The sequence below is a fragment of the Podarcis cretensis genome (genome assembly GCF_951804945.1).
Source record: "Podarcis cretensis genome assembly, chromosome: 10".
Lineage (NCBI taxonomy): Eukaryota > Metazoa > Chordata > Lepidosauria > Squamata > Lacertidae > Podarcis > Podarcis cretensis.
This window is the reverse complement of record NC_137179.1, coordinates 6,335,842-6,360,992: the sequence shown is the minus strand read 5'-3', so window position 1 is coordinate 6,360,992 and position 25,151 is coordinate 6,335,842. Positions and strand designations below refer to the sequence as shown.

Below are 25,151 nucleotides of genomic sequence, written 5' to 3'. Positions count from 1 at the left end.
ACCTGGGACCCTCTGCATGCAAAGCAGGAAATTTACCACTGAGCTATGGGTCGATTTTGCAGCAGGTTGTGAGTGCCACTGCTTATGTACCTGCAAATGACACCACCCATGCAAGAGGAGGTGTAGGCGTCAGCAGGCTTGAGCGTAAAACCCATCTTCAGAAAAACAAGAAATATTTGGGGGGTTACCCGAAACACAACCCGTTGTGGAATGTGCCTGTTCAGTGGCCGCAAAAACGACTGTTGGGAGTGGAAAACCAGGGTTTTGCCTCCTTACCTGTGGGTTCTTTTTAGCCATGAGCTGAGGGTGAAAATGGCATATATCTGGGATGGCTAGTCCCTATGGCCCTCTAAACATGGTGGAGACTGTCGTAGCTTTAAGGAATACAGTTTATTCACCTATTTACACCTTCAGTCTACATGCAGGGAGTCCAGATCTTACAACATGGTCATTTCAAGAGGGGCTTGTCCCCTACAGCAGTCCAAGGCATCTCTCCCAGCCAGCCTTCAGCCAGCCTGCCCAAGATGGATCCCCGTTTTTCTTCTCTCCCTTTCTTCTTCCCAGCACACCTTGCTAAAGACTCTCGTGACCTGTGGCCTCACACCCAGTTACCTTGGCAACCTTCCAACACCCCCAGTCTCTGTTCACACCTCAGGGCAAGGGGGGGAAGGACAGTTCTCTTGCATTGCCAAGTGACCTCAATGGCCCTCTATTATAGGAGTCGGCAAGGTTTACCTCGCCTGGGCAAGTTCACTCCAGCAGAGATTCCTCCATGGGCTTGAGCATCCGCACCCATGATTTCCGGCGTCGGCATCTGCGCTGATGCGATTTCCAGCACCTGTGTCTGCACAGATGCGGTTTTTGGCATCTGCACATGCACAGACGCAATTTCTGGAGCCACGGAACCGAGTCCTCGCGCCACGCCGGTTTAGCACCGTGCGCAAGGACTTGCCAAGCAGGCAGCTCTGTTTGGGGGCAGCTCGTTGGCCAGTTAAACAACGCCCATGGGCTGCTTGTGGCCCACAGGCCTTAGGTTGCCAACCCCTGCTCTATTGTTTCTTAACAGCCCCAGCCTGGCCAAGTCATTTTGCATTGGATGGCCCAGTAATTCCTCTGCAGCTTGTATTTATCCCGCCGTATCCCAAATAATCAGCATCCTTAAGGTAAAAAGGTAAAGGGACCCCTGACCATTAGGTCCAGTCATGGCCAACTCTGGGGTTGAGGCGCTCATCTCGCTTTACTGGCCAAGGGAGCTGGCGTACAGCTTCTGAGTCATGTGGCCAGCATGACTAAGCCACTTCTGGCGAACCAGAGCAGCACACAGAAAGGCCGTTTACCTTCCCGCTGGAGCGGTACCTATTTATCTACTTGCACTTTGATGTGCTTTCGAACTGCTAGGTTGGCAGGAGCAGGGACCGAGCAATGGGAGCTCACCCCGTCGAGGGGATTCGAACCACCGACCTTCTGATCAGCAAGTCCTAGGCTCTGTGGTTTAACCCACAGCGCCACCCGCGTCCCTAATCAACATCCTACCATTTATTAATTTCTAGGAGGAGGGGGAATCCCCTCCCAAATCTATAGCGATGCACTAAATGCCAGTGCAACTGGGCAGTGCCAGGATCGAGGCTTTGTGTCGCAGAGAAGCAAAGAATGTGCAGAGTCAGCAGAAGGCTTTTATTTGGCATACTTAGGTACAACTGAGCTGTCGACGATCCAGAGCGGGGCTCTCCCATACCTGAAGCCATCTTCTCCTGGTACATTAATAGTGCGCCTTGTTTCCGTCAAGCACGAGATGGTCAAAGGCTCCCAATGCGTTGTTTTGGGGGACCAGCCTTGGATACTGGGGAGGGGTTCCATTTTGTTGGTACCTGGAAGCACAAACAAACCAACCAATAGCACAGGTGAGACTGACCCATGCAGATGGCTCTCAGAGCATAAGATGGGGCGGGCCAGAGCTGTGCACCATGTTCTTCTCCCCCCAACTGGTGCCCTCCAGATGTTTTGGACCATAAAACATGGGACTGACTGGACGATAAGGAGTGGTGGGCCAGAGAACCCATTAGGAAGGCCTCAGAGGATGACGGATGAGAGCCAGGGGAGTGGTGGTGGGACACTGGTCAGAGGACCAAGCAGGAGGGCAGAATGGTTGGATGCTGAACAAGCAACAGGCTTAAGTGAGAGAGAGGAATCAGAGGCAGGAAGCATTGCAGACACAGGACTGGCAGCTGAGGATCTGTGGGCAGGTGGGAACCTATAGTTCTCTGGGCACTAGGACCCAGCCAACATGGCCAGTGAGTGGTCAGGGATGCTGGGAGGTGGAGTTCAACAACATTTGGAGGGCCATGGGTTCCTCACTGAACTTGGCACGCTCTGTGCGTGTAAAGAATTTGCACTTTCACTGAGCCCAGAAAACGTCCTTTCCTCCCTTGAGGTTAGCTGTCGGTTCAGCATTAGGAAATCCTCTTAATAGGTCAGAGCAGTTTGGCCATGGAACCCATTACCTAGAGGTTTTAACGCAGAGGCTAGACCTCTGCAGCTGTGGATATCCTGTATCGAGTAGGCCTCCCCTCCACCTCTTCATATTCTTTGAGTAAACGAAGACTGCTTACCAAGCCTCATGTGCTTACGGAGCTGGGGGTACATTCTCAGCAAGCGCCTCTCCGCGTAATTTTTTGAAAAATGGGCTTCGCTGGTGAAATCCTGATCTCTGGAGAACCTGCTAGAGGGATGGAGTAAGTTTGCTCAGTAGGCATCGATCAAGTTTACTTTGTTAATGGAAATCCCCTCCCCCCAGTGGTATCATAGACTTCTATGGTCCTCGTACGGTGCAACGACAGTGAATGCCAGTAAGTGAAAGCAGGCCATAATGCGTTTTTTTCATAACAAGAGGTAATTCACATATCCCTTCTGTCCTTAAGGTCTTCAATGCCAAAATTATAGCTCAATGGCTCTATGGTATTCCAGTCTGGCTGCCAGGGTTTACCCAGTTGGTAGAATGTGTGCAGGCAGCTTTCCTCTTCAAGATTTTTACTGCCCCACACTGTTTACCCTATGCAGCCTTATGTCTAAGGTAAAGGGACCCCTGACCATTAGGTCCAGTCGTGGCCTACTCTGGGGTTGCGGCGCTCATCTCGCTTTACTGGCCGAGGGAGCCGGCGTACAGCTTCCGGGTCATGTGGCCAGCATGACTAAGCCGTTTCTGGTGAACCAGAGCAGTGCACGGAAATGCCGTTTACCTTCCCGCCAGAGCGGTACCTATTTATCTACTTGCACTTTGACGTGCTTTCGAACTGCTAGGTTGGCAGGAGCAGGGACCGAGCAACGGGAGCTCACCCCATCATGGGGATTTGAACCGCCGACCTTCTGATCAGCAAGCCCTAGGCTCTATGGTTTAACCCACAGCACCACCCGCGTCCTTATGTCTAGAGGGAGATCAACACAAGGTAGAGACTGTCACCTGGGCGAGATTTCTTACATGCTGGTTAAACATCTGCCTTACATCAGATAAAGATCCTCTCCTCAGCGAAGTTTTGTTAGACCCCTTTCTTTCCCCAGAGCTACAACAGTTTAACAAGAAGGTACAGCAACTCGGGCTGTCAGTGGAACTTTTGTGATCGATGTCCCTACCATATGACAAGGCTATAATAAAAACTAGGTTGTGGGATATTGAACACCAAGACCTAACAGTAGCAGCAGAGAAAACATGTTCCCCTCTTTATTTTCAACCTTTTTGGGCACATGAAACTAACCATAATTACCTTGAATTTCTGCTTAACTCTCAAGAAAGAAGGGCAAACCTCCTTTGGGGAAGGTTCTCAGGCAGGGTGGAAGGAGAAAGAACTTGCCCATGTGAAGACCACCTGATGGAAACCCTTACACATATGGTTCTTAATTGTAAACTACCGTATTTTTCACTCTATAAGACGCACCAGACCACAAGACGCACCTAGTTTTTGGAGGAGGAAAACAAGAAAAAAAATATTCTGAATCTCAGAAGCCAGAACAGCAAGAGGGATCGCTGCGCAGTGAAAGCAGCAATCCCTCTTGCTGTTCTGGCTTCTGGGATAGCTGCGCAGCCTGCATTCGCTCCATAAGACGCACACACATTTCCCCTTACTTTTTAGGAGGGAAAAAGTGAGTCTTATAGAGCAAAAAATACGATATATGCTGATCTCCATCAGCAGTTTCTAGATCAACTCTGTATCCCCAAATGGAAACCAGAGTTGGGGGTCATACATTTTCTATTACTGGGGAATGATCAGGAGCTCAACAAGTTAGTGGCTAAATATCTCTATTTGGTTTTTTGTCGTCGAAATACACTGCAGACGTCTGATCTCCCTGGAGACGAAGAGATGTGACGATAGACTGCTCTGCCTCCTTTCTTTTAGCAAATGTTTTGTGCCACTGGGGAAGTGGTAATTCTGTATTGATTTGTTTTAGATGTTTGTATGTGATGCCAATAAAAGGTTTGAAGATGACATAGGTAAAGGTAAAGGGACCCCTGACCATTAGGTCCAGTCATGGCCAACTCTGGGGTTGCAGCGCTCATCTCGCTTTATTGGCCGAAGGAGCCGGTGTACAGCTTCCAGGCCATGTGGCCAGCATGACTAAGCCGCTTCTGGCAAACCAGAGCAGTGCACGGAAACGCCGTTTACCTTCCCGCCAGAGCGGTACCTATTTATCTACTTGCACTTTGACATGCTTTCGAACTGCTAGGTTGGCAGGAGCAGGGACCGAGCAACGGGAGCTCACCCCGTCACAGGGATTCGAAATCCTGATCTGTGTTCTCCCTGTCCCTGAACCTCACCATGTGCTGGATGTGTTGAAAGGTGCTAGATTGGGTCTGCCAGTTTGCTGCCTGCAGGCGTTGAAGACATTTCGACAAAGATACACCTTAAAATGGCTTCTGTGGCAGGCCTGGTTTCGGTTCCAAACAGCAATAACTTTGCATTTGGAATTTGGCTTGGTGGCGGTAATTCCCCGCTGAAAGGGTGGAGGGCTCGCTCAGCTAGACCACATCTGGAGACAGATATAACCCGATGGATTCCTGAATGCTCTGGGGACCTTCTGGCAGAGAAAGCTGATGGTCCTTGCCAAAGCCCAAATGTCACTATGGAACGGTGGTGGATGACACAATCCAGGCATTCTGAGTACTCTGTGTAGCTATGAGCCAGGTGGAGACCAGAGCAAAAGGGTGCACGCCTTGCTCTGAAGATGACCACGTATAAGTCAGTGCACATAAAGGTAAAGGACCCCTGGATAGTTAAAGGTAAAGGGACCCCTGACCATTAGGTCCAGTCGTGACCGACTCTGGGGTTGCGGTGCTCATCTCACTTTACTGGCTGAGGGAGCCGGCGTATAGCTTCCGGGTCATGTGGCCAGCATGACTAAGCCGCTTCTGGTGAACCAGAGCAGCACACAGAAACGCTGTTTACCTTCCCGCCGGAGTGGTACCTATTTATCTACTTGCACTTTGACGTGTTTTCGAACTGCTAGGTTGGCAGGAGCTGGGACCAAGGAAAGGGAGCTCACCCCATCGTGGGGATTCGAACCACCGACCTTCTGATTGGCAAGTCCTAGGATCTGTGGTTTAACCCACAGTGCCACCTGCGTTCCCCCTGGATGGTTAAGTCCAGTCAAAGGTGACTATGGGGTTGCGGCGCTCATCTCACTTTCAGGCCGAGGGAGCCGGCGTTTGTCCACAGACAGCTTTCCGGGTCATGTGGCCAGCAGGACTAAACCGCTTCTGGCACAACAGAACACTGTGATGGAAGCCAGAGCGCACAGAAACACTGTTTACCTTCCCGCCATAGTGGTACCTATTTATCTACTTGCACTGCTTTTGAACTGCTAGGTTGGCAGGAGCAGGGACTGAGCAACGGGAGCTCACCCCGTGGTGGGGATTCGAACCGCCGACCTTCTGATCAGCAAGCCCAAGAGGCTCAGTGGTTTAGACCACATAACCATGTGGCAGTGCAGGAGGTAAAGATAGGTCACTTTGCAGCCTGCATTGAATTCTCTAAGAACCAGCCAGCCAGACCACCAGAAAGAGCCCTGCTAACTAATGTTTTGTTCCAGCAAGTCTGCCTAGGCATGTAATTTTAGCATGCAATATTAACACGTTATTCCAGTAAGTCTAAATGTTTTAAAATTACTGATGATATATATTTTAAAAAATCATAACATAGCTCGTTTTCAATGTTGCTCTTTATGGTATTTTTAATTAATATCTTAGACTACTGTACTGTAAACCCCGTAGAGGTCTTATGTTCTAGTATAGAACTGTAAAGTTGGAAGGGACCCGTGGGTCATCTAGTCCAACCCCCTGTAATGCAGGAAACTTTTGCCCGATGTGGGGCTTGAACCCATGACTGTAAGATCAGGAGTCCCAATATCTACTGACTGAGTTATCCCAGCTCATGTAAAGTAGGAAGTGATACGTATGTTTGTATGTACATACATACATATATACATACACATACATATGTGACGTATGAAAGTGAGAGCTGGACTATAAAGAAGGCTGATCATCGAAGAATGGATGCTTTTGAATTCTGGTGCTGGAGGAGACTCTTGAGAGTCCCATGGACTGCAAGAAGATCAAAACTCTCCATTCTGAAGGAAATCAGCCCTGAGTGCTCACTGGAAGGACAGATCATGAAGCTGAGGCGCCAAGACTTTGGCCACCTCATGAGAAGAGAAGACTCCCTGGAAAAGACCCTGATATTGGAAAAAATGGAGGGCACAAGGAGAAGGGGACGACAGAGGACGAGATGGTGGGACAGTGTTCTCGAAGCTACCAGCATGAGTTTGACCAAACTGCGGGAGGCAGTGGAAGACAGGAGTGTCTGGCGTGCTCTGGTCCAGGGGGTCACGAAGAGTTGGACACGACTAAACGACTAAACAACAACAACACACACACGCATATATATGTAGATGAATAAAAAATAAAATAAAATCCATAATTATTTGAGTAGAGGAGAACCTTTCCGTTTTCATTCTATTTGCATTTATGAACAAATAAGTTTTCTAACGAAACCAGAAAATAAAGCGCACAGCCATATGAAGCTCTTAAGCATTTCTAGAATTTTCTGCAGGACATTTTCCGTGTCACATGTCTAGACAACTCTTGCAATAAGTTGCTCCGTGCTGTCAGTAGTATTGGCTGACGATAATAAGCTTCTGTGTCCAAACGTCAGTGATTCTTTTAATAAAGTTTTGGAGAATCTTACCAAGTGAAGATAATAACCCAGCTGTGTCAAAGATCTGGCTCACATGCTAAACTATCTCATTGTGTCTAAATATTTCCAAGATATCAGCAAGGAGGCATGCATCTTTCTTCTAAATAATATGATTTCTAAACTTATGAATTCACTTTTGAAGATTCTCAAGTCTTAAAAATAACCTCAGTACAGTGGTCCCTTGCTTCTCAAACTTAATCTGTTCCGCAAGTCCATTCCAAAACCAAAGCGTTTCAAAACAAGGCGTGCTTTCCCATAGAAAGTACAGCGGTACCTCTGGTTGCGGATGGGATCTATTCTGGAGGTCCGGTCAGATCCTGAGGTTTCTGCAACATGAGGACCACTTCTGCACATGCACGCACTGCGAAACCTGGTAAAATTATTCCGGTTTTGCCATGCACGCATCTGAAAGTTTATGTAACCAGAGGGTTATGTAAATGGAGGTACAACTATAATGCAAAATGGATTAATCCGTTCCAGACTTTTAAAAACAACTCCTAAAAATGCAATTTAACATGAATTTTGACTATCTAACGAGACAATTGATCCATAAAATGAAAGCAATAAACAATGTACTGCAGTCACACAAGCAATCAATCAGTAGCTGAACTGGGTTCCACACAGTCACAAAAGCAAAACAAAAAGAGCCGCAAAAACGCAAAATAAATAGCAAAAACAGATTGACCACAGTATAACTCTCAAAACAGAAGTGTAGCACTCAAAACGGAAGCGTAACACTCAAAACGGAGAACGTTCGACTTACGAAAAGTTCGCAAACCGGAACACTTCCTTCTGGGTTTGCAGTGTTTGGGTTCCAAGTTGTTTGAGTACCAAGGCGCTTGAAAACCAAGGTATCACCTTTTACAACTATCTTTATCGTGACTTAAAACACAGCCAGGCCATTTTGTTTTCTCAGTTTGGATCGGTGTTGCTTTGCAGGGAGGGGGAAATGCAACAAGACACTGCATTTCCTAAGAAATGACCAGATAGATACGGATTGTGGAATCACGTGTACACATCTTCCTCAACCAATGGCAGAAGCGTAGTGTGAATGGCAGTGTTTACATAGTCATCCATATGTTCAGTTTGTTGTGGCTGGACATTCTTGGCAAAAATTATCAAGCATCATTTACTGACCTATGACCAAACTTTAAATACCACACCCTCCAACATTTCTCCAGTGAATATAGGGATGTCCCATTCCATAGCAATAACAATAACAATAAATTTGTTGTTGTTGTTAAGTTGTGGGTGAACATATCAGACGACACAGCGATTCTTCAAACAGCTTTTGTTTATTCACAGACCCAGAACAGAACTGAACTGAAGGGCTCAGCCAGCCTGCTTATATAAAGCTCCACTACAACACAACAGTAACAACTTTCTGTAACTATCCAATCACTAAACGTCACTTTCAATTCCTTATTTGCATATGTGGACCTGAGTGAAAACTATCTACAGTATCCCCCGGCTGGCCCAGGGTGAGAACTTCAGTACACAACTATTATTATTATTATTATTATTATTATTATTATTATTATTATTATTATCACAGTCGTACCTTGGTTTTGGAACAGCTTAGTTCCCAAATGTTTTGGCTCCTGAACGCTGCAAACCTGGAAGTGACTGTTCTGGTTTGCGAACTATTTTTGGAAGCCGAATGTCTGACGGGGCTTCTGATTGGCTGCAGGAGCTTCCTGCAGCCAATCAGAAGCCGTGCTTTGGGTTCTGAACGTTTTGGAAGTCGAACAGACTTCTGGAACGGATTCCATTTGACTTCCAAGGTACAACTCTATTATATTTATGCCCCGCACGTCTGACTGGGGTGCCCAAGCAACATACACAAAAACATAACAAAACATTAAATATTTAAAAACTTCCCTATCCAGGGCTGACTGCAGATGTCTTCTAAAGGTTGTCTAGTTACTTATCTCCTTGGCTCGGGGGGTCACATAACTCCATACCCTCCAATGTTTCTCCGATGAAAATAGGGACGTCCTAAGGAAAAGCTATGGTTTTCCCAGTAGTGATGTATGGAAGTGAGAGCTGGACCATAAAGAAGGCTGATCGCCGAAGAATGGATGCTTTTGAATTCTGGTGCTGGAGGAGACTCTTGAGAGTACCATGGACTGCAAGAAGATCAAACCTCTCCATTCTGAAGGAAATCAGCCCTGAGTGTTCACTGGAAGGACAGATCCTGAAGCTGAGGCTCCAAGACTTTGGCCACCTCATGAAAAGAGAAGACTCCCTGGAAAAGACCCTGATGTTGGGAAAGATGGAGTGCACAAGGAGAAGGGGACTTCAGAGGACGAGATGGTTGGACAGTGTTCTTGAAGCTACCAGCATGAGTTTGACCAAACTGCGGGAGGCAGTGGAAGACAGGAGTGCCTGGCATCCTCTGGTCCAGGGGGTCACGAAGAGTCGGACACGACTAAATGACTAAACAGCAACAAAGTAAAAGCAGGACATTCCGGGATCAAATCAGAAACCGGGAGGGCTTCTGTAAATCCAGGACTGTCCCTGGAGATTAGGAAGGCTAGGAGGGTCTGAAATACATCCTGAACGATAAACTGATCACCTGCCAAATTCTAGATCAATCCTATCCCTTATTGGGAGATGAATCAAATCCAGTTACAGCCATTCCAGGAGAGGCAAAGCACCTGTACATTCTGATTGATGACACTCCCAGGGGCTGATGGGAGTTGTAGGCACTCAGTGGGGAAGGCTGACTTAGAGAGCTGCACATTTCAGCCGCACTGAAAACCACCTTGAAGCAATGTGTGTTAAAGCACAACACCAGTTTCTTTTTCCAAAGGAAAGAGCTGTGGCCTTACCTGAATTCTGCAGGTTTCCTCAGCTTTCTGATGCTGGGACACAGTTGGCTCTTTTGGGCTTGCACTGGGGGTAAGTGGTCCGAATCAGGTTGGTTTTTCCTCTAAAGGGAAGGTGGGATAGGAAAAGAAGCTCTCGTTAAATCTTTTTTTAAATATATATATATATATATATTATTATTTTCTTTACATAATCTTTTTTTCCAACAACCCATACATCCATCAAAATATAACCCTTTTGCTCTGCCAAGCTATGACTCCCTTCAGTTGGTATCCTTTATCACATTTTTTTCGCATATTTTATACTCACATCTTAACTGTTTTACATTGTAGGAGTTACTTCAGTCCTGTTAGTGTTTTTAAATTTTTACAGCTGTCTTTTAGATACTCAATAAATTTACTCCAATTGTGAAGCTCTTGTTAAATCTAAAGCAGGGGTAGGCAACCTAAGTCCCGGGGGCTGGATCCGGCCCAATCGCCTTCTCAATCCAACCCATGGACGGTCCGGGAATCAGCATGTTTTTACACGAGTAGAATGTGTGCTTTTATTTGAAATGCGTCTCTGGGTTATTTGTGGGGCCTGCCTGGTGTTTTTACAAGAGTAGAATGTGTGCTTTTATTTAAAATGCGTCTCTGGGTTATTTGTGGGGCCTGCCTGGTGTTTTTACATGAGTAATAATCATCATCATCTTTATTACGGTCCAACGACCCATAACACAGATTCAGAATAAAATACAGATTCATACAGACAACCCCCCAGGGAAGGGAACTTACATGAGTAGAATGTGTGCTTTTATTTAAAATGCATCTCTGGGTTATTTGTGGGGCATAGGAATTCGTTCATTCCCCCCACCCCCCAAAAAAACATAGTCCAGCCCACCACATGGTCTGAGGGATGTTGGACCAACCCACGGCTGAAAAAGATTGCTGACCCCTGATCTAAAGGCTTGGTATGCTGTTGTACAGGGACAGAAGTAGCAGCAGATACAGATGTAGAAACTGTGCTGTGTGGGAGCAGCTACGGGCGTGCGAGATTCCAGAAATTGTAAATCACCGGGGTTGGAGGAGGAGGAGAAGAGAGCAGAAGAAGAAGAGAGGCTGTAGAGGAGAAGGTCAAATGAAAGAGAGAATAAAGATAAGGAAGATAAGGAAACAACGATGTAAAAAAACCTCTTCCAAGTATCTTTTACGCTAATGTGAGATCATTGGCTGCCAACAGTGATGTATGGTAGTGATGTATGGAAGTGAGAGCTGGACCATATAGAAGGCTGATCGCAGAAGAATGGATGCTTTTGAATTATGATGCTGGAGGAGACTCTTGAGAGTCCCATGGACTGCAAGAAGATCAAACCTCTCCATTCTGAAGGAAATCAACCCTGAGTGCTCACTAGAAGGACTGATCCTGAAGCTGAGGCTCCAAAACTTTGGCCACCTCATGAGAAGAGAAGACTCCCTGGAAAAGACCCTGATGTTGGGAAAGATGGAGGGCACAAGGAGAAGGGGACGACAGAGGACGAGATGGTTGGATAGTGTTCTCGAAACTACCAGCATGAGTTTGACCAAATTGAGGGAGGCAGTGGAAGACAGAAGTGCCTGGTGTGCCCTGGTCCATGGGGTCACGAAGAGTCGGACACGACTAAACGACTAAACAACAACAAGAGATCATTGGCAAATAAACTTGACGAATGGAGGCTTCGTGGAGGAGTGGAGGAAGACATCCGGGATTGTTGTGTGCTGATACTCACAGAGACATGGTTAAATTCAGCTATTCCAGACACAGCTGTTGAATTACAAGGTTTTACAACGCACCGGTGGGACAGGACACAGGATTCTGACAAGAAACAAGGTGGGTTGATGTGTATTTTTGTAAATCAAAACTGGTGTACGGACTCTGTCAAGTTGGATACCTACTGTTCTCCGGAGGTGGTATTTCTGACAATTAAATGCAGACCTTTCTATCTTCCCCGGGAATTTACAACAGTGGTGTTAACAGCGGTGTACATAGCACCAACTGCAAATGCATGCAGGGCCATGAGCAGTATGCATGAAAACATCAATGCTAAATTGAGCAGATACCCGGAGGCAGTGCACATTATTGCGGGGGTCTTCAATCACACAGATGTGAGGGCAGTACTCCCAAAATTCCATCAGCACATTGAGTGTGCAACAAGGGGAGAAAATACTCTTGACAAGGTATATACGAACATTAGACGGCCATATGAGGTCAAGACCTTGGTGCACCTCGGTGGTTCAGATCATGTGTCCCTGCTTCTGACACCAGTATACACACCCCTCAGGAAACAAGGCCAGATACAAACATGGATGGTTACAGTGTGGCCTGAGGGAGCCTCTCAACAACTGCAGGACTGTTTCCAGGAGACCAACTGGAATATGTTCGACCATCAAGATCTAGAAACTTCTACATCAACGGTCCTGGATTATATTAGATTCTGCACAGCAAATGTCACCAGGGAAAAGTATGTTAAGTTGTATCCGAATAGGAAACCCTGGATGACGGGAGAGGTTAGGAGATTATTGAAGGCCAGAAATTCTGCTTTTAGAACTGGGGACCTGGTATTGTAAGGTATAGAAAGAGCAAACTTGAAGAGGGGTATCAGGAAAGCAAAATCATGATACTAGACAAATGTGGCAGGGAGTCCAACATCTGATTGGTTATAAATCAAGGAATTCATCAGTGGTAGAGAGTACTGCTTCCTTGGTGGGAGAGTTGAATACCTTCTTTGCCCGATTTGAGGTGACACCAACAGTGACTCCAACAGGGATGCCAGAGCTATTGGCGTCACTATCTACAGGAAATGCTGCCAGGGTGGAAGAGGGAGAAGTGAGGCGAATATTAAAGGAGGTAAACACGAGGAAGGCTATGGGCCCGGATGGGGTGACTGGCAGGGTGCTAAGAGACTGTTCGGACCAACTGGCAGGAATCTTTACGAAGATTTTTAACCAGTCTCTGGCCCAAGCCACTGTTCCACCCTGTCTGAAATCTGCTACCATTATACCCCTGCCAAAAACATCAAATAGATAGGAAGAAACTGTGATGAAGTGTTTTGTGGGGACAAATCACAAAAGTCACAAAAGCGATTGTGCTGATTTTTGGTAGTGGGCTGCATGTGCATGATATCTGCTGGAGGGGCAACCCCCCCCCCAACCTATACATAAATTCCTGCAACAGTTGACAGGCAAAGAAATTATTATTTTTGGGATTTATTTGGTGAAACGACAGGGTGAAAGTGAGGCATCTAATCATAAGCCTGCATTTTTATTAAAGCTTATATGTTTAATCAGGGCCTGTATCTTAAAAGACCAGTCTTAGAAGACCAGTTGCCTAAAAACCTTGACAAGATGTTTTACTCCTAGACAAGGGGCCCCCCTGATTTATAGCAGAAAACAACTCTCAAAGTCGTAAAAAGGGAATTACAGGCTGACAGCCAAGGTTACACTGACCCTACAAATTAAGGGTGGATAAATAGTAAAATGAGCCATATCTTCTTCCTAAGGTTAAGAAGGTCAAGAGCAGTGAAAAAGCATCTAGCTGGCAGAAACAGAACATTTTCTGGGAAGACTTTTCAAAAGCTGTTTGTTTCTTAAACTAAGATCCTTTTAAGATTTCTTTTCCTTTTAAAAGGTTGTTTATGTATTAAATATATTAGCTTAAATATAATTATGCAAAGGATTTAAGAAATGCTAGATTCTTATTTCATATAGTTGTAAGAGTTGTAACTATCCTGAAATTAAGTCAGGCACCAGCCCCCCCTTGCCAGACAGAAGACGCCAATCGAGCGCTCCTGATATATGGTTGTCAGGCCTTTTGTTTAGAAACCTTCAAATGAAGGAGATCTCTCAGTGTTGATGTGAACTCAATCCTTGACATGCATAAGATAAAAATTCAAGATTAATTATCTGTTTTGGAAGGCAATAGGGCAAGGAGGGCAAGAGGTGAGCTGGTAATTAAGATTCCTTGTTGAGACACATGTAAGATATATTACTACTTATTTGTCATTTATAGATAGAAGAATATATAGCTTTTTATTTTCCATAAAAGGGCAAGAAGGAAATGGGTGTATCTTTTGTGATTGGCTCTAGCAAACAGCCAATAGGAATTTCAACCAGGCTGATTGGACAGAGGCAGCCACAGGAGGAGCAAGGGGGCTGGATTAAGGAAATATAAGTGCTGGCCAGAATGGCAAGAGGCCAGGCCAGAGCTTGGTAACCATATACCACTGTGCCTCATATTTATTTGTCTGACAAATAAATTACTATTTTAATTTCTCTATTGCTGCGTTGAATATTTCATTCCAGCTAAGCGTTAACCACAAGCAGGGTGCTACAAAAGAAAAGGAGGTCCATCCTGGACATGGCTGTCTTTACTCTGCGTGGGAACATTCTATGAGTGTAAGAAGTTATTTTAACTGATTTTGGTTAGTTTATTCCTGCTAATGATTGACTTCCGAAGAAGCTCTTGATAAGGGTTTCTTTCGGTTTTCGGTTTACTGTATATACTTTTCTTTTCCTTACTGTGGTTCCAAGGTAAAATAAAAGGCACAGTCCCTGATTGGGGAAAGCTCTGGAGAAGATGGAGACTCATATGATTGTGAGAGTTATGAGAGAGGAAGAAAGAGCTTTTCTTTTCTCTATCTGCTTTCTCCATGCCAGGCACAATTTTGTAAACTTCTGTCATGCAGTCGGGACTACAAACCCCATCATCCCACAGCCAGTGTGACCGGTGGTCAGGGTAATGGGTTTGGTAGTCCCACAATACATAGGGATCTGGGATTAGGGAAGGCCGGTTTAGAGCAGGCATAGGCAAACTCCGGCGCTCCAGATGTTTGGGACTATGAAATATACTCGGAGTCGAGAGTGGATTTCAAGCTCTTTATTCAGCTCATAGTGGTGAGGAGGAATGAACGTTCCCCCAGAATGTCTGCTTTATACATATTATTTACACAATGGGCCCCACGTGATTGGCTAATTCCGGGATTCTCCTATAGGCCAATCAGGTTTTGGATTCACTTCCACCTGGAGCTGGATTGGGTGGCTCCTGTGGACCAATTATACTGCTGCATTGTTCTAGGACCAATCAGACTGCTGCATTCTGGATCCTATTGTTCTAGGACCAATCAGACTGCTGCATTTTGGATCCTATTCAACTCAGTACATAACAGATTAAAATTCCCATCATCCCTGACCACTGGTCCTGTTAGCTAGGGATGATGGGAATTGTAGTCCCAAACATCTGGAGTGCCAGAGTTTGCCTATGCCTCGTTTAGAGACACCTTTTGTGGTAAGGTCATGCCGCAGAGTTCCCTCCTTGACCCCCCATATTATTATTTATTTATTTATTTATTTATTTATTTATTTATTTATTCCCCAGCCACTCTGGGCAGCTTCCACTCAAATATTAAAATACAGTAATACATCAAACATGAAAATCTTCCCTTAATGGTGTCAGAAGTGGGGGAAATCCCCTTTTCACTTTAAGCAAGGTATGCGTGTCGGAGAACCAACTTACCCTGATGTCTTCAGGGAAAAACTGGAAAGGTGTTGAAAGCTGTTGTCCGGATATGAAGAGGGGAAGTGGGTTGTTAGTCACAATCAAGGCAGTTTTGTCTTGATTGAACTCTGAGGACCTTAGCATGATGGCGATCTCTCCCTTGTGTTGTTCCAGCCGCTCTTGGAACTCAGCATCAGTGAATGGAAGGAAGTATTGGACCTACCCCAGGAGAGAGAAAAATAAAATAAGGAAAAAGAGAAGGAAAGAAGGCCTCAGACATTATTGGCCAGCACCATTTTACCCAGTGTTATAAGAATCCTAAGAATTGCCATAAATAACATGAATGCTCGGAAGTGCACAACATAAACACACATAAGGTAAAGGTAAAGGTACCCCTGCCCGTACGGGCCAGTCTTGACAGACTCTGGGGTTGTGCGCCCATCTCACTTAAGAGGCCAGGGGCCAGCGCTGTCCGGAGACACTTCCGGGTCACGTGGCCAGCGTGACATCGCTGCTCTGGCGAGCCAGAGCCGCACACGGAAACGCCGTTTACCTTCCCGCTGGTAAGCGGTCCCTATTTATCTACTTGCACCCGGAGGTGCTTTCGAGCTGCTAGGTTGGCAGGCGCTGGGACCGAGCAGCAGGAGCGCACCCCGCTGCGGGGATTCGAACCGCCGACCTTTCGATCGGCAAGCCCTAGGTGCTGAGGCTTTAACCCACAGCGCCACCTGCGTCCCATAAACACACATACGCAGGCATATAAACCACATATCTTAAATAGCACAGGAGAGCAATCCTGAATCTACTTTGACTCCTAATGACCCCAAATATTCCTCTGCAGAAGGAAATACCTTGGAAAATCTCCCCCAGTGGTTCTTTTCACTTGCAAATGCTACAAATTTAAGGTCAAATAGGTGGTACTTCACTCCTTCCAGATTATCAAGAATGTATAAAAATTTGGCGAATGCTTGTTGGAGATGTGGAGGAAATAACGGTGACATGATCCAAAGCAAAAATTTGCGGAAAAATGGGATGGTTATAGAAGATATGTTCAAAAATACAATAATAGTTTTGACTCCATGCTAGCATTCGAGTGATAAAGGAGCTAAAAGGAGGTGGACAACAATTAAGGATTTATTATGTTCTCAGAATGTATTAGAAAAATTATATTGAAAGGTTTATTGTTTTGTGTACATTCAAAGGTAAGATAAAATATATGCAAAGGGACTTGACAGGAAGTCAAAGTTGAAGAAAAGATTTTGAAGATAAAAAGGGAAAAAATATTTACTTTCATTATTATCATTTTGTGTGCGAGTGTGGGTGTGTGGGTGTCTGCACATACGTGTGTTGTTGTATGCAATGTTTGGGAGGAAATAAGATGGTAAATAACAAATAACAAACTAAATATCGATGTATGTAATTTTTTTTTCTTAATTATATTTAGTGGTAGTATGACTGTATTGTTTTTTTGTAGCATAAAACCATTCAAAAAAAATTATTTTAAAAATAAATAAATAAATAAATAAGGTCAAATTTTGTGTTTGCCTCTATTCACAGCAAGAAAACATAGAATATCACTGGCCTTTTTGCCGCTCCAGCTACTGCCGAAGGTGACCAGTTCCTTCGATTCTTCCTCCAAAACCACCGTGATGCACCAGTAGACAGTGTGAGTAGCCAGCAGACCCAATACTGGGCCTGCTGGCTAATCACTGTCCTTGCATATCCCATGGCATTGTGATTGACAGCACACGGCGACAGAGAGAATAGCTGCATCACCATGCAACAGGCTGGCAAGGTAATCACCTTGTGGGGAAATGGCTGCAGGTGTTGATCGTGGTTTGTGGGGACAGTGGGAGATGTGGTGGTTTGGGGGGAAAGCCGAGTTAACTGCTGAGAAAATGTTAGAAGCCTAAGAGTTGAAAGGGACCCCGAGGGTCATCCAGTCCAACCCACTGCCATGCAGGAATCTCAACTAAAGCTTCCATGACAGATGGCCGTCCAACCTAGAGGCATGGTTGAGGGAGTTGAGTACCTTTAGCCTGGAGAAGAGAAGACCGAGGTGATATGAGGGTCATCTTCAAATATCTCAAAGGCTAGCACATGGAAGATGGAGCGAGCTTGTTTTCTGCTGCTCTGAAGGCCTGTACTAGATCCAATGGATTCAAGTTGCAAGAATGGAGTTTCTGACTAAATGTTAGGAAGAATTTTCTGACAGTAAGAGCTGTTCAACAGTGGAACAGTCTCCTTTGGGAGGTTGTGGACTCTACTTCCTTGGAGGTTTCTAAGCAGAGGTTAGATGGTCATCTGTCAGGGATGCTTTCGCTGAGATACCTACACTGCAGTGTAGTGCCCTTTCCATATCTACGGCTCTATGGTTTTAATGAGGGTGAAAGAGGAGAGCGTAAAATATGGTCTGAAGCTCAACATCAAAAAAACAAAGATCATGGCCACTGGTCCCATCACCTCCTGGCAAATAGAAGGGGGAGAAATGGAGGCAGTGAGAGATTTTACTTTCTTGGGCTCCATGATCACAGCAGATCGTGACAGCAGCCACGAAATTAAAACACACCTGCTTTTTGGGAGAAAAGCAGTGACAAACCTAGACAGCATCTTAAAAAGCAGAGACATCACCTTGCCAACAAAGGTCCGTCTAGTTAAAGCTATGGTTTTCCCAGTAGTGATGTAGGGAAGTGAGAGCTGGCCCATAAAGAAGGCTGATCATCAAAGAACTGATGCTTTTGAATTCTGGTGCTGGAGGAGACCCTTGAGAGTCCCATGGACTGCAAGAAGATCAAAGCTATCCATTCTGAAGGAAATCAGCCCTGAGTGCTCACTGGAAGGACAGATCCTGAAGCTGAGGCTCCAAGACTTTGGCCACCTCATGAGAAGAGAAGACTCCCTGGAAAAGACCCTGATGTTGGGGAAGATGGAGGGCACAAGGAGAAGGGGACGACAGAGGATGAGATGGTGGGACAGTGTTCTCGAAGTGACCAACATGAGTTTGACCAAATTGAGGGAGGCAGTGGAAGACAGGAGTGCCTGGCGTGCTCTGGTCCAGGGGGTCACGAAGAGTCGGACACGACTAAACAACAACAATGGTTTTTCCTCTTCCTTTGGCACCTTTTCACGATGGAAAAAGAAGTCAGGTTTCACTCACCAAGTTAGGATGTTGTGAGTAGGTGGCTTCATGCTTCAGCTGGAACTGACTGCACATGTTCGGATTCGTGTCTCGAACTGGGAAGTTAAAAAATGACGTCAAATCATTTTGACACCTGAGGAACCCCCAAATCCAATCTCGTTTCTGCTATTCACTCTTCCCACCAACCATGGTCACCCCACTTTCCCCTGGACAGTGTGATACCCAGGATGGGGGCAGTCACTGGTGGGCAAAGCTTGCTCCTTTTCAAAGGAGAAGCATGTGCCATCTTGATGTGCCACCCAGTTTACTTCCAAACAGACCTTTAGGTAGAATCAAGCACACCTGAATATAAACTGCGTCTTTAAAACTTGGGGGGGGGGGGTTAAGAAAAAAAGACAATTCCCGAATATAAGCAGCTCCCTTAAAATTCTGCAGGCACTCATACCTGTTCCATTTTACCGTATGTCTGTTTCAGCAGCGATATCGTAAAAGCCAGTTTTTGTAAGTTTGCAAATTTCAGCTGCACTTTATCTTTTCACGGTCGGAATTTTGAAAAAAAAGGGGGGGAGGCTTATATTTAGGCCAATACGGTAGTACCCAACAATGATTTATGCCAGTGGTTACCAAAATGGGTGGTAGTGCCTTGCAAAGGTTGTTGGTAATTACTTAGGGGTGCCATAACTACATGTCTTTAGGTACTGGACAAAAACCTTCCTCATTACCTAGGCCTATGGCTATTCATTAATCTTTGACCTGTAAAAGTGAGGCGGATAGCTCTGTTATTAGGATGCTGTGGGTTAAACCACAGAGCCTAGCGCTTGCCCATTGGCAGGTCAGCGGTTCGAATCCCCGCGATGGGGTGAGCTCCCGTTGCTCGGTCCCTGCTCCTGCCAACCTAGCAGTTCGAAAGCATGTCAAAATGCAAGTAGATAAATAGGTACCGCTCCAGTGGGAAGGTAAACGGCGTTTCCCTGCGCTGCTCTGATTCGCCAGAAGCGGCTTAGTCATGCTGGCCACATGACCCGTAAGCTGTACGCGGGCTCCCTCCACCAATAAAGCGAGATGAGCACTGCAACTCCAGAGTAGTCCACGACTGGATCTAACAATCAGGGTCCCTTTACCCTTTACCTTGACCTATTTTATTATTAGGCTGTCTGTCAGTATCCTTTTTATTATGCTTTTATCCTTGATGTTCTGCAATGTGTTTTTACTGTTGTAAAATCTTCTGATTAAGGGCGGTATATAAATCATGTATTATTATTATTTATTTATTATTACTATTATTATTATTATTATTATTATTATTATTATTGGGTTTTTCAGCTGGAACTCACAGGGACTCAGTTCCAGCATCTCTCAAGTGGGCGCCCCTCGTTCTCCCTGGTTCTCTTAGAAGAGGACGAGGGAGGCATTCACGGTGAGTTCTGGCACCTCTTCTTCTAGAAAAATAGCACTGGTAATAATAATAATAATAATAATAATAATAATAATAATAATAACTCGCTCCAGTTGCGTTGATGGAAAGGAAGCAGAAATGGGTGCCAATTCCCACCCGCCTCAGCCAGCAGAAGTGGGATTGCCATGGTCTCGGTCCAGTATACCTGAAGGAGTGTCTCCACCCCCATCGTTCTACCAGGACACTGAGATCCAGCGCCGAGGGCCTTCTGGCAGTTCCCTCCCTGTGAGAAGCCAAGTTACAGGGAACCAGGCAGAGGGCCTTCTCGGTGGTGGCACCCGCCCTGTGGAACACCCTCCCACCAGATCTCAAAGAGAACGACAACTACCAGACTTTTAGAAGACATCCGAAGGCAGCCCTGTTTAGGGAAGCTTTTAATGTTTAACAGACCACTGTATTTTAATACTTTGTTGGAAGCCGCCTAGAGTGGCTGGGGAAGCCCAGCCAGATGGGCGGGGTATAAATAATAATAATAATAATAATAATAATAATAATAATAATAATTATCAGATGGAGCCGCTTCTCTGGCTTCCTGGTAGCTACGGGTCTCCGTTACTTACATGTAGAGAGGGATGCTGTGGCGATGAGAGCAGCATGGCGCCATCGCCAGATGACATCTTCATTTGCACCATGTCGACCCACCCACTGAAGCACCGCCCTAGGAACCATTTGTCCGTTAACTAGCATAATGGCCGGTGGTCAGGGGCGATGGGGTCCGTAGCCAGGGAGGGACAGATCAAGTTGATTTTGGCTGCCCCGCGCACGCCGAGGCAGAAGTGACGCTGGAGGGAATCAGTCAGTCTGAGGGCGGGAGAAGATACTTCACCCACAGAGCCAGGTTTATGGCAACTGACAACTTGCCCTGTGGGCAACTAATTCCTGCCTAAAAGCTGCAATGCAGGTTAAAAGAAATGGTTGCTTGGAGGCCCTGGAATCTTAAAACACCCTACACGGTTCTGAAGATTATGACAAGGTTGCAAGCCACATTTTGTAAGGTCGGAGGTCACATGAGGGCAGTGGCGAGTTGAACAGCGGCTCTTTTTTTTCCTTTTAAAAATATTTTTATTGGTTTTTACAAGAACCAATTTAAAATAATGAAAAGGAAAAACTTTTTGAACATATCAATAAATGAGATTCTCTGAATCTCGTGACTTTCCCCCCATCCCCTGCACGGGTCCTTAAAATAATTTTTCTAAGACTACATATCAATACGTTCTTCATAGTTTTCATCTCTCTAAATTATCCATGTCTTTCGTTTCTTTACAAGTTATTTTACATCCAGCAACTTCTGACTGGGGATCTGTGTGTGAGCTCAGGTGCAGAGCATGGGTAATAATAATAATAATAATAATAATAATAATAATAATAATAATAATAATGTAGGGCTTTAAAGGTCAGCACCAACACTTTGATTTTTGCTCGGAAACATACTGGGAGCCAGTGTAGATCTTTCAGGACTGGTGTTATATGGTCCTGGCGGGCACTCCCAGTCACCGGTCTAGCTGCAGCATTCTGGATTAATTGCAGTTTCCGGGTCACCTTCAAAGGTAGCCCCACGTAGAGCGCATCGCAGTAGTCCAAGCGGGTGGACTACCAACAAAAATGGCGCCCTCCACAACAACATGATTCTATGCAACTATTTGGATGTATCGCTACTGCTTTATGTCTGTTGTGAAGAAAGTTCTGTTAGTAAAGCTTTGAAGCCATATTTATGATCTAGACCATTTCCATTCCCCGGGGGGTGGGGGGGTGTCTGTTTATATTCATCCTTCTGCTCCAAGCTGAACAATATCAACATACCCTCCAAAATTTCTCCGATGAAAATAGGGGCATCCCATTCTACACCAAGAAGCTTCTCCCGCCTTCGATCTTGCTGCACACAGGTACATCTTTTGCACATAAACATCTGTCACCTTGAGCCAATTACAATCTCTCAGCCTAGCCTACCTCGCAGGATTGTTGTAAAGGAAAAATGTGAAATTTAGATATATATTTTTCCACCTTTGCGTGTACGCTTGTTTACACTGAATAACATTTCCCATCCTTGCAATGCTTCCCCAAGCCTACTTCATTATTGCTGTCTCGATGGTGCACTCTTGCACCATGGTGCAGTGAAAGTGCAAGGCACTAATGGTATAAAAAGCCACAGGATTTCAGCTACAGGGCATGCACAAAATGTAGCCGTACGTCTGTCCTGAAACTTTTGTAGGTTCGAAAGGTACTGACTAGGCATAACTGCCCCTGTACCATCAGGAGCACAAATCACCATGCATAAAAAGGGCAGTTCTCGTCCAATTTGAAACGTTCATCAATGCACGCATACATCACTATATGCAAATTTTATGCAAATCTGAGCCCTCTCTAGCCATCTTTATTTTCCCTTTTGGTGAGCAGCCATTCTGTATTGGATACATGCTAATATGGTCACATATTCCGTGAAGCAGTTGGGCAGGCACAATAGATTTTCAAAAACGTCCAGCTGTTGTCAGTATGTTCAATTTCATTCTGTTCTTAAGGGCATTAACAGCAGACTGACCCTAGAGTGAACTATTGATTTATAGACAAGGCAAGGGGATATAGATCGCTGTTTTCATTGTTCCACAGCAAAAGTGAATCATTGGTTTGTGGAATTAACTGCAGATCACACCTGTCGATGGTTTTAATCCTGAGGAATTTCAAGCTTCAAAAATAAGCAACACGCCACTATTTCCACAGCCAAATGTCCAAGAGCCAGAAGGGCTCAGTGGAAGGACAGCTGTATTGGCATGCAGAAGGTGCCATGTTCAATCCCCGACAACTCTGGCTTCTAATGGAAAACATGTCAGTCTGACACCCTAGCAGTGGTTCTCAACCTGTGGGTGCCCAGATGTTGTTGGACTACAACTCCCATCATCCCTGAGCTCTGGCCTTGCTAGCTAGGGGTGATGGGAGTTGTAGTTCAACATCTGGGGACCCACAGGTTGAGAAAGGCTGCGCCTAGAGAGTATCTGGCACTCTTAGTGCAGTCGGTAGAGAGCTATGTTCTAACTCAAGAGTCCAGCTTCTTCCACTGCACAACCGAGATACTTGCTGCGTCCTTTCCTAGACTTCCTTCAGGAAGTTCAGAACCATTCCTGAAGGTGTTCCAGCAGCCTCTCACCCAGACAGGGCCCAGATGGAGACCCTAACTTAGCTCCAGGGCCCCCAACAACATCCTCGTCTCCACCACCACAAAATCAAAAGTCACCTGGTGTTGTGGTGGTTGGATGACGGCTGCCCACAATGGCAAAGTGCCCTCAGCTGGCTGCGCAATGGAACTTCACTGGTGGATGCAGAACTTCAGGAGGTGGAAGAGTCGAGTTATCACGTGGCCCCGTAAGCATCATCTGTGCCGAACGCACATCAGTGAGAAAGATGCTCCATTGGGTGGAAGGGTGATTCCGTTGCCTCTGCTTCTTTCGGGGAGGCAATATTCTGGGGCAGATGTTCAAGCCAGCATTGGGAGAAACAGTTGTGGCAGTTAGCGGAAGACTCACAAGGTTCCATGCACAGAACGGAGATCTCTTTATTTTCAATAGCTGCGTGCGGAAGGAAGAATGTTGGCAAACATCACTTCCATGAATGATTCCGCAAGGCCCAGGAAAACTTGTTGCTGTGTAACAGGAAGCGGTGCATATCCACCAATGTTTCTCTGATGAAAAGAGGGGTGCCCTATTCCATTATTATTATTATTATTATTATTATTATTATTATTATTTATTCCCCACCCATCTGACTGGGGAAGAAATGGAGGAAGTGAGAGATTTTACTTTCTTGGGCTCCATGATCACTGCAGATGGTGACAGCAGACACGAAATTAAAAGACGCCTGCTTCTTGGGAGAAAAGCAATGACAAACCTCGACAGCATCTTAAAAAGCAGAGACATCACCTTGCCAACAAAAGTCCGTATAGTAAAAGCTCTGGTTTTCCCAGTAGTGATGTATGGAAGTGAGAGCTGGACCATAAAGAAGGCTGATCGCCGAAGAATGGATGCTTTTGAATTCTGGTGCTGGAGGAGACTCTTGAGAGTACCATGGACTGCAAGAAGACCAAACCTATCTATTCTTAAGGAAATCAGCCCTGAGTGCTCACTGGAAGGACAGATCCTGAAGCTGAGGCTCCAAGATTTTGGCCACCTCGTGAGAAGAGAAGAAGACTCCCTGGAAAAGACCCTGATGTTGGGAAAGATGGAGGGCACAAGGAGAAGGGGACGACAGAGGACGAGATAGTTGGATAGTGTTCTCGAAGCTACCAGCATGAGTCTGACCAAACTGCGGGAGGCAGTGGAAGACAGGAGTGCCTGGCATGCTCTGGTCCATGGGGTCACGAAGAGTCGGACACGACTAAAGACTAAACAACAACAACAACCCTCCTGACTGAGTTACCCCAGCCACTCTGAGCGGCTTCCAACATATATAAAAACACAAATACATTTTCTTCTTTTGTATTTAACTTTTCTATACTTACCTTCTTTGTAAATGATCCTTTACATTTGTATTTTAAACCAATAAAGATTTACCCAAACATTCCTCTTCTTTGGCGAACACTCGCAGCCAAGTAAGATTGTCTTCCATAAACACAGTTTTAACAATGAGTTCGTAAGTGACTGTGGAGGCCAATTCTTTTTTTAAAAAAAATATATGTTTAATCACATAAAAAAAGGAAAGGCAGGTTTTTTTCCCCCTCCCCCCTCAGTCATTTGTCGTACCGTATCTTGACGTATCTTCTCATATTTTATTCATGTCTTGTTATCAGAGATCTCTTCTGTCAGCAGTCTTTACTCTCCCTTTTTCCTTGAAGTATGTGCAATTTATCTTGTCCAAATTGTTTCTTTTGAAGATTCTTGCAACTAGCGGCGCGGATCAGGGACGGCGTCCAGGAGTGCCGGAATCCCACGGGAGGGCTTTGTGCCTAGTGCCCCCACCCCCACAAATTCGGGGGTGGTATAGGGCACAG

The 25,151-nt window shown here is 45.5% G+C and overlaps 1 protein-coding gene and 1 long non-coding RNA gene across 3 annotated transcripts in view; one reads left to right on the top strand and one right to left on the bottom strand.

Moving 5' to 3' along the window:
• Positions 1-25,151, top strand: part of LOC307225326 — a 325,653-nt gene that overhangs the window by 28,807 nt on the left and 271,695 nt on the right. The gene's annotated exons all lie outside the window — the stretch shown is intronic.
• Positions 1,654-23,702, bottom strand: TSGA13 (testis specific 13). Of its 2 annotated transcripts, none has more exons than XM_079993118.1 (6): positions 23,403-23,702; positions 18,739-18,815; positions 15,600-15,800; positions 10,076-10,176; positions 2,610-2,716; positions 1,654-1,868 (listed from the first exon to the last, which is right to left on the bottom strand). In XM_079993118.1, exons 2-6 carry the CDS (start codon positions 18,793-18,795, stop codon positions 1,675-1,677), a joined length of 660 nt encoding a protein of 219 aa, XP_079849244.1. In that variant the 5' UTR covers positions 18,796-18,815; positions 23,403-23,702; the 3' UTR covers positions 1,654-1,674. The 2 variants fall into 2 exon arrangements, with proteins under 2 accessions (XP_079849244.1, XP_079849245.1); XM_079993119.1 differs by lacking the exon at positions 23,403-23,702 and adding an exon at positions 20,737-21,067.

Bases quoted from the DNA above. Each gene is read 5' to 3' on its own strand.
- TSGA13 (XM_079993119.1), bottom strand. From the start codon at position 20,863: ATGCTAGTTAACGGACAAATGGTTCCTAGGGCGGTGCTTCAGTGGGTG. The intron at 18,816-20,736 runs GTAAGTAACGGA...TTAACTTCCCAG, and splicing joins CACAGCATCCCTCTCTACAT to TTCGAGACACGAATCCGAAC. The intron at 15,801-18,738 runs GTGAGTGAAACC...CTCCTGGGGTAG, and splicing joins ACTCACAACATCCTAACTTG to GTCCAATACTTCCTTCCATT.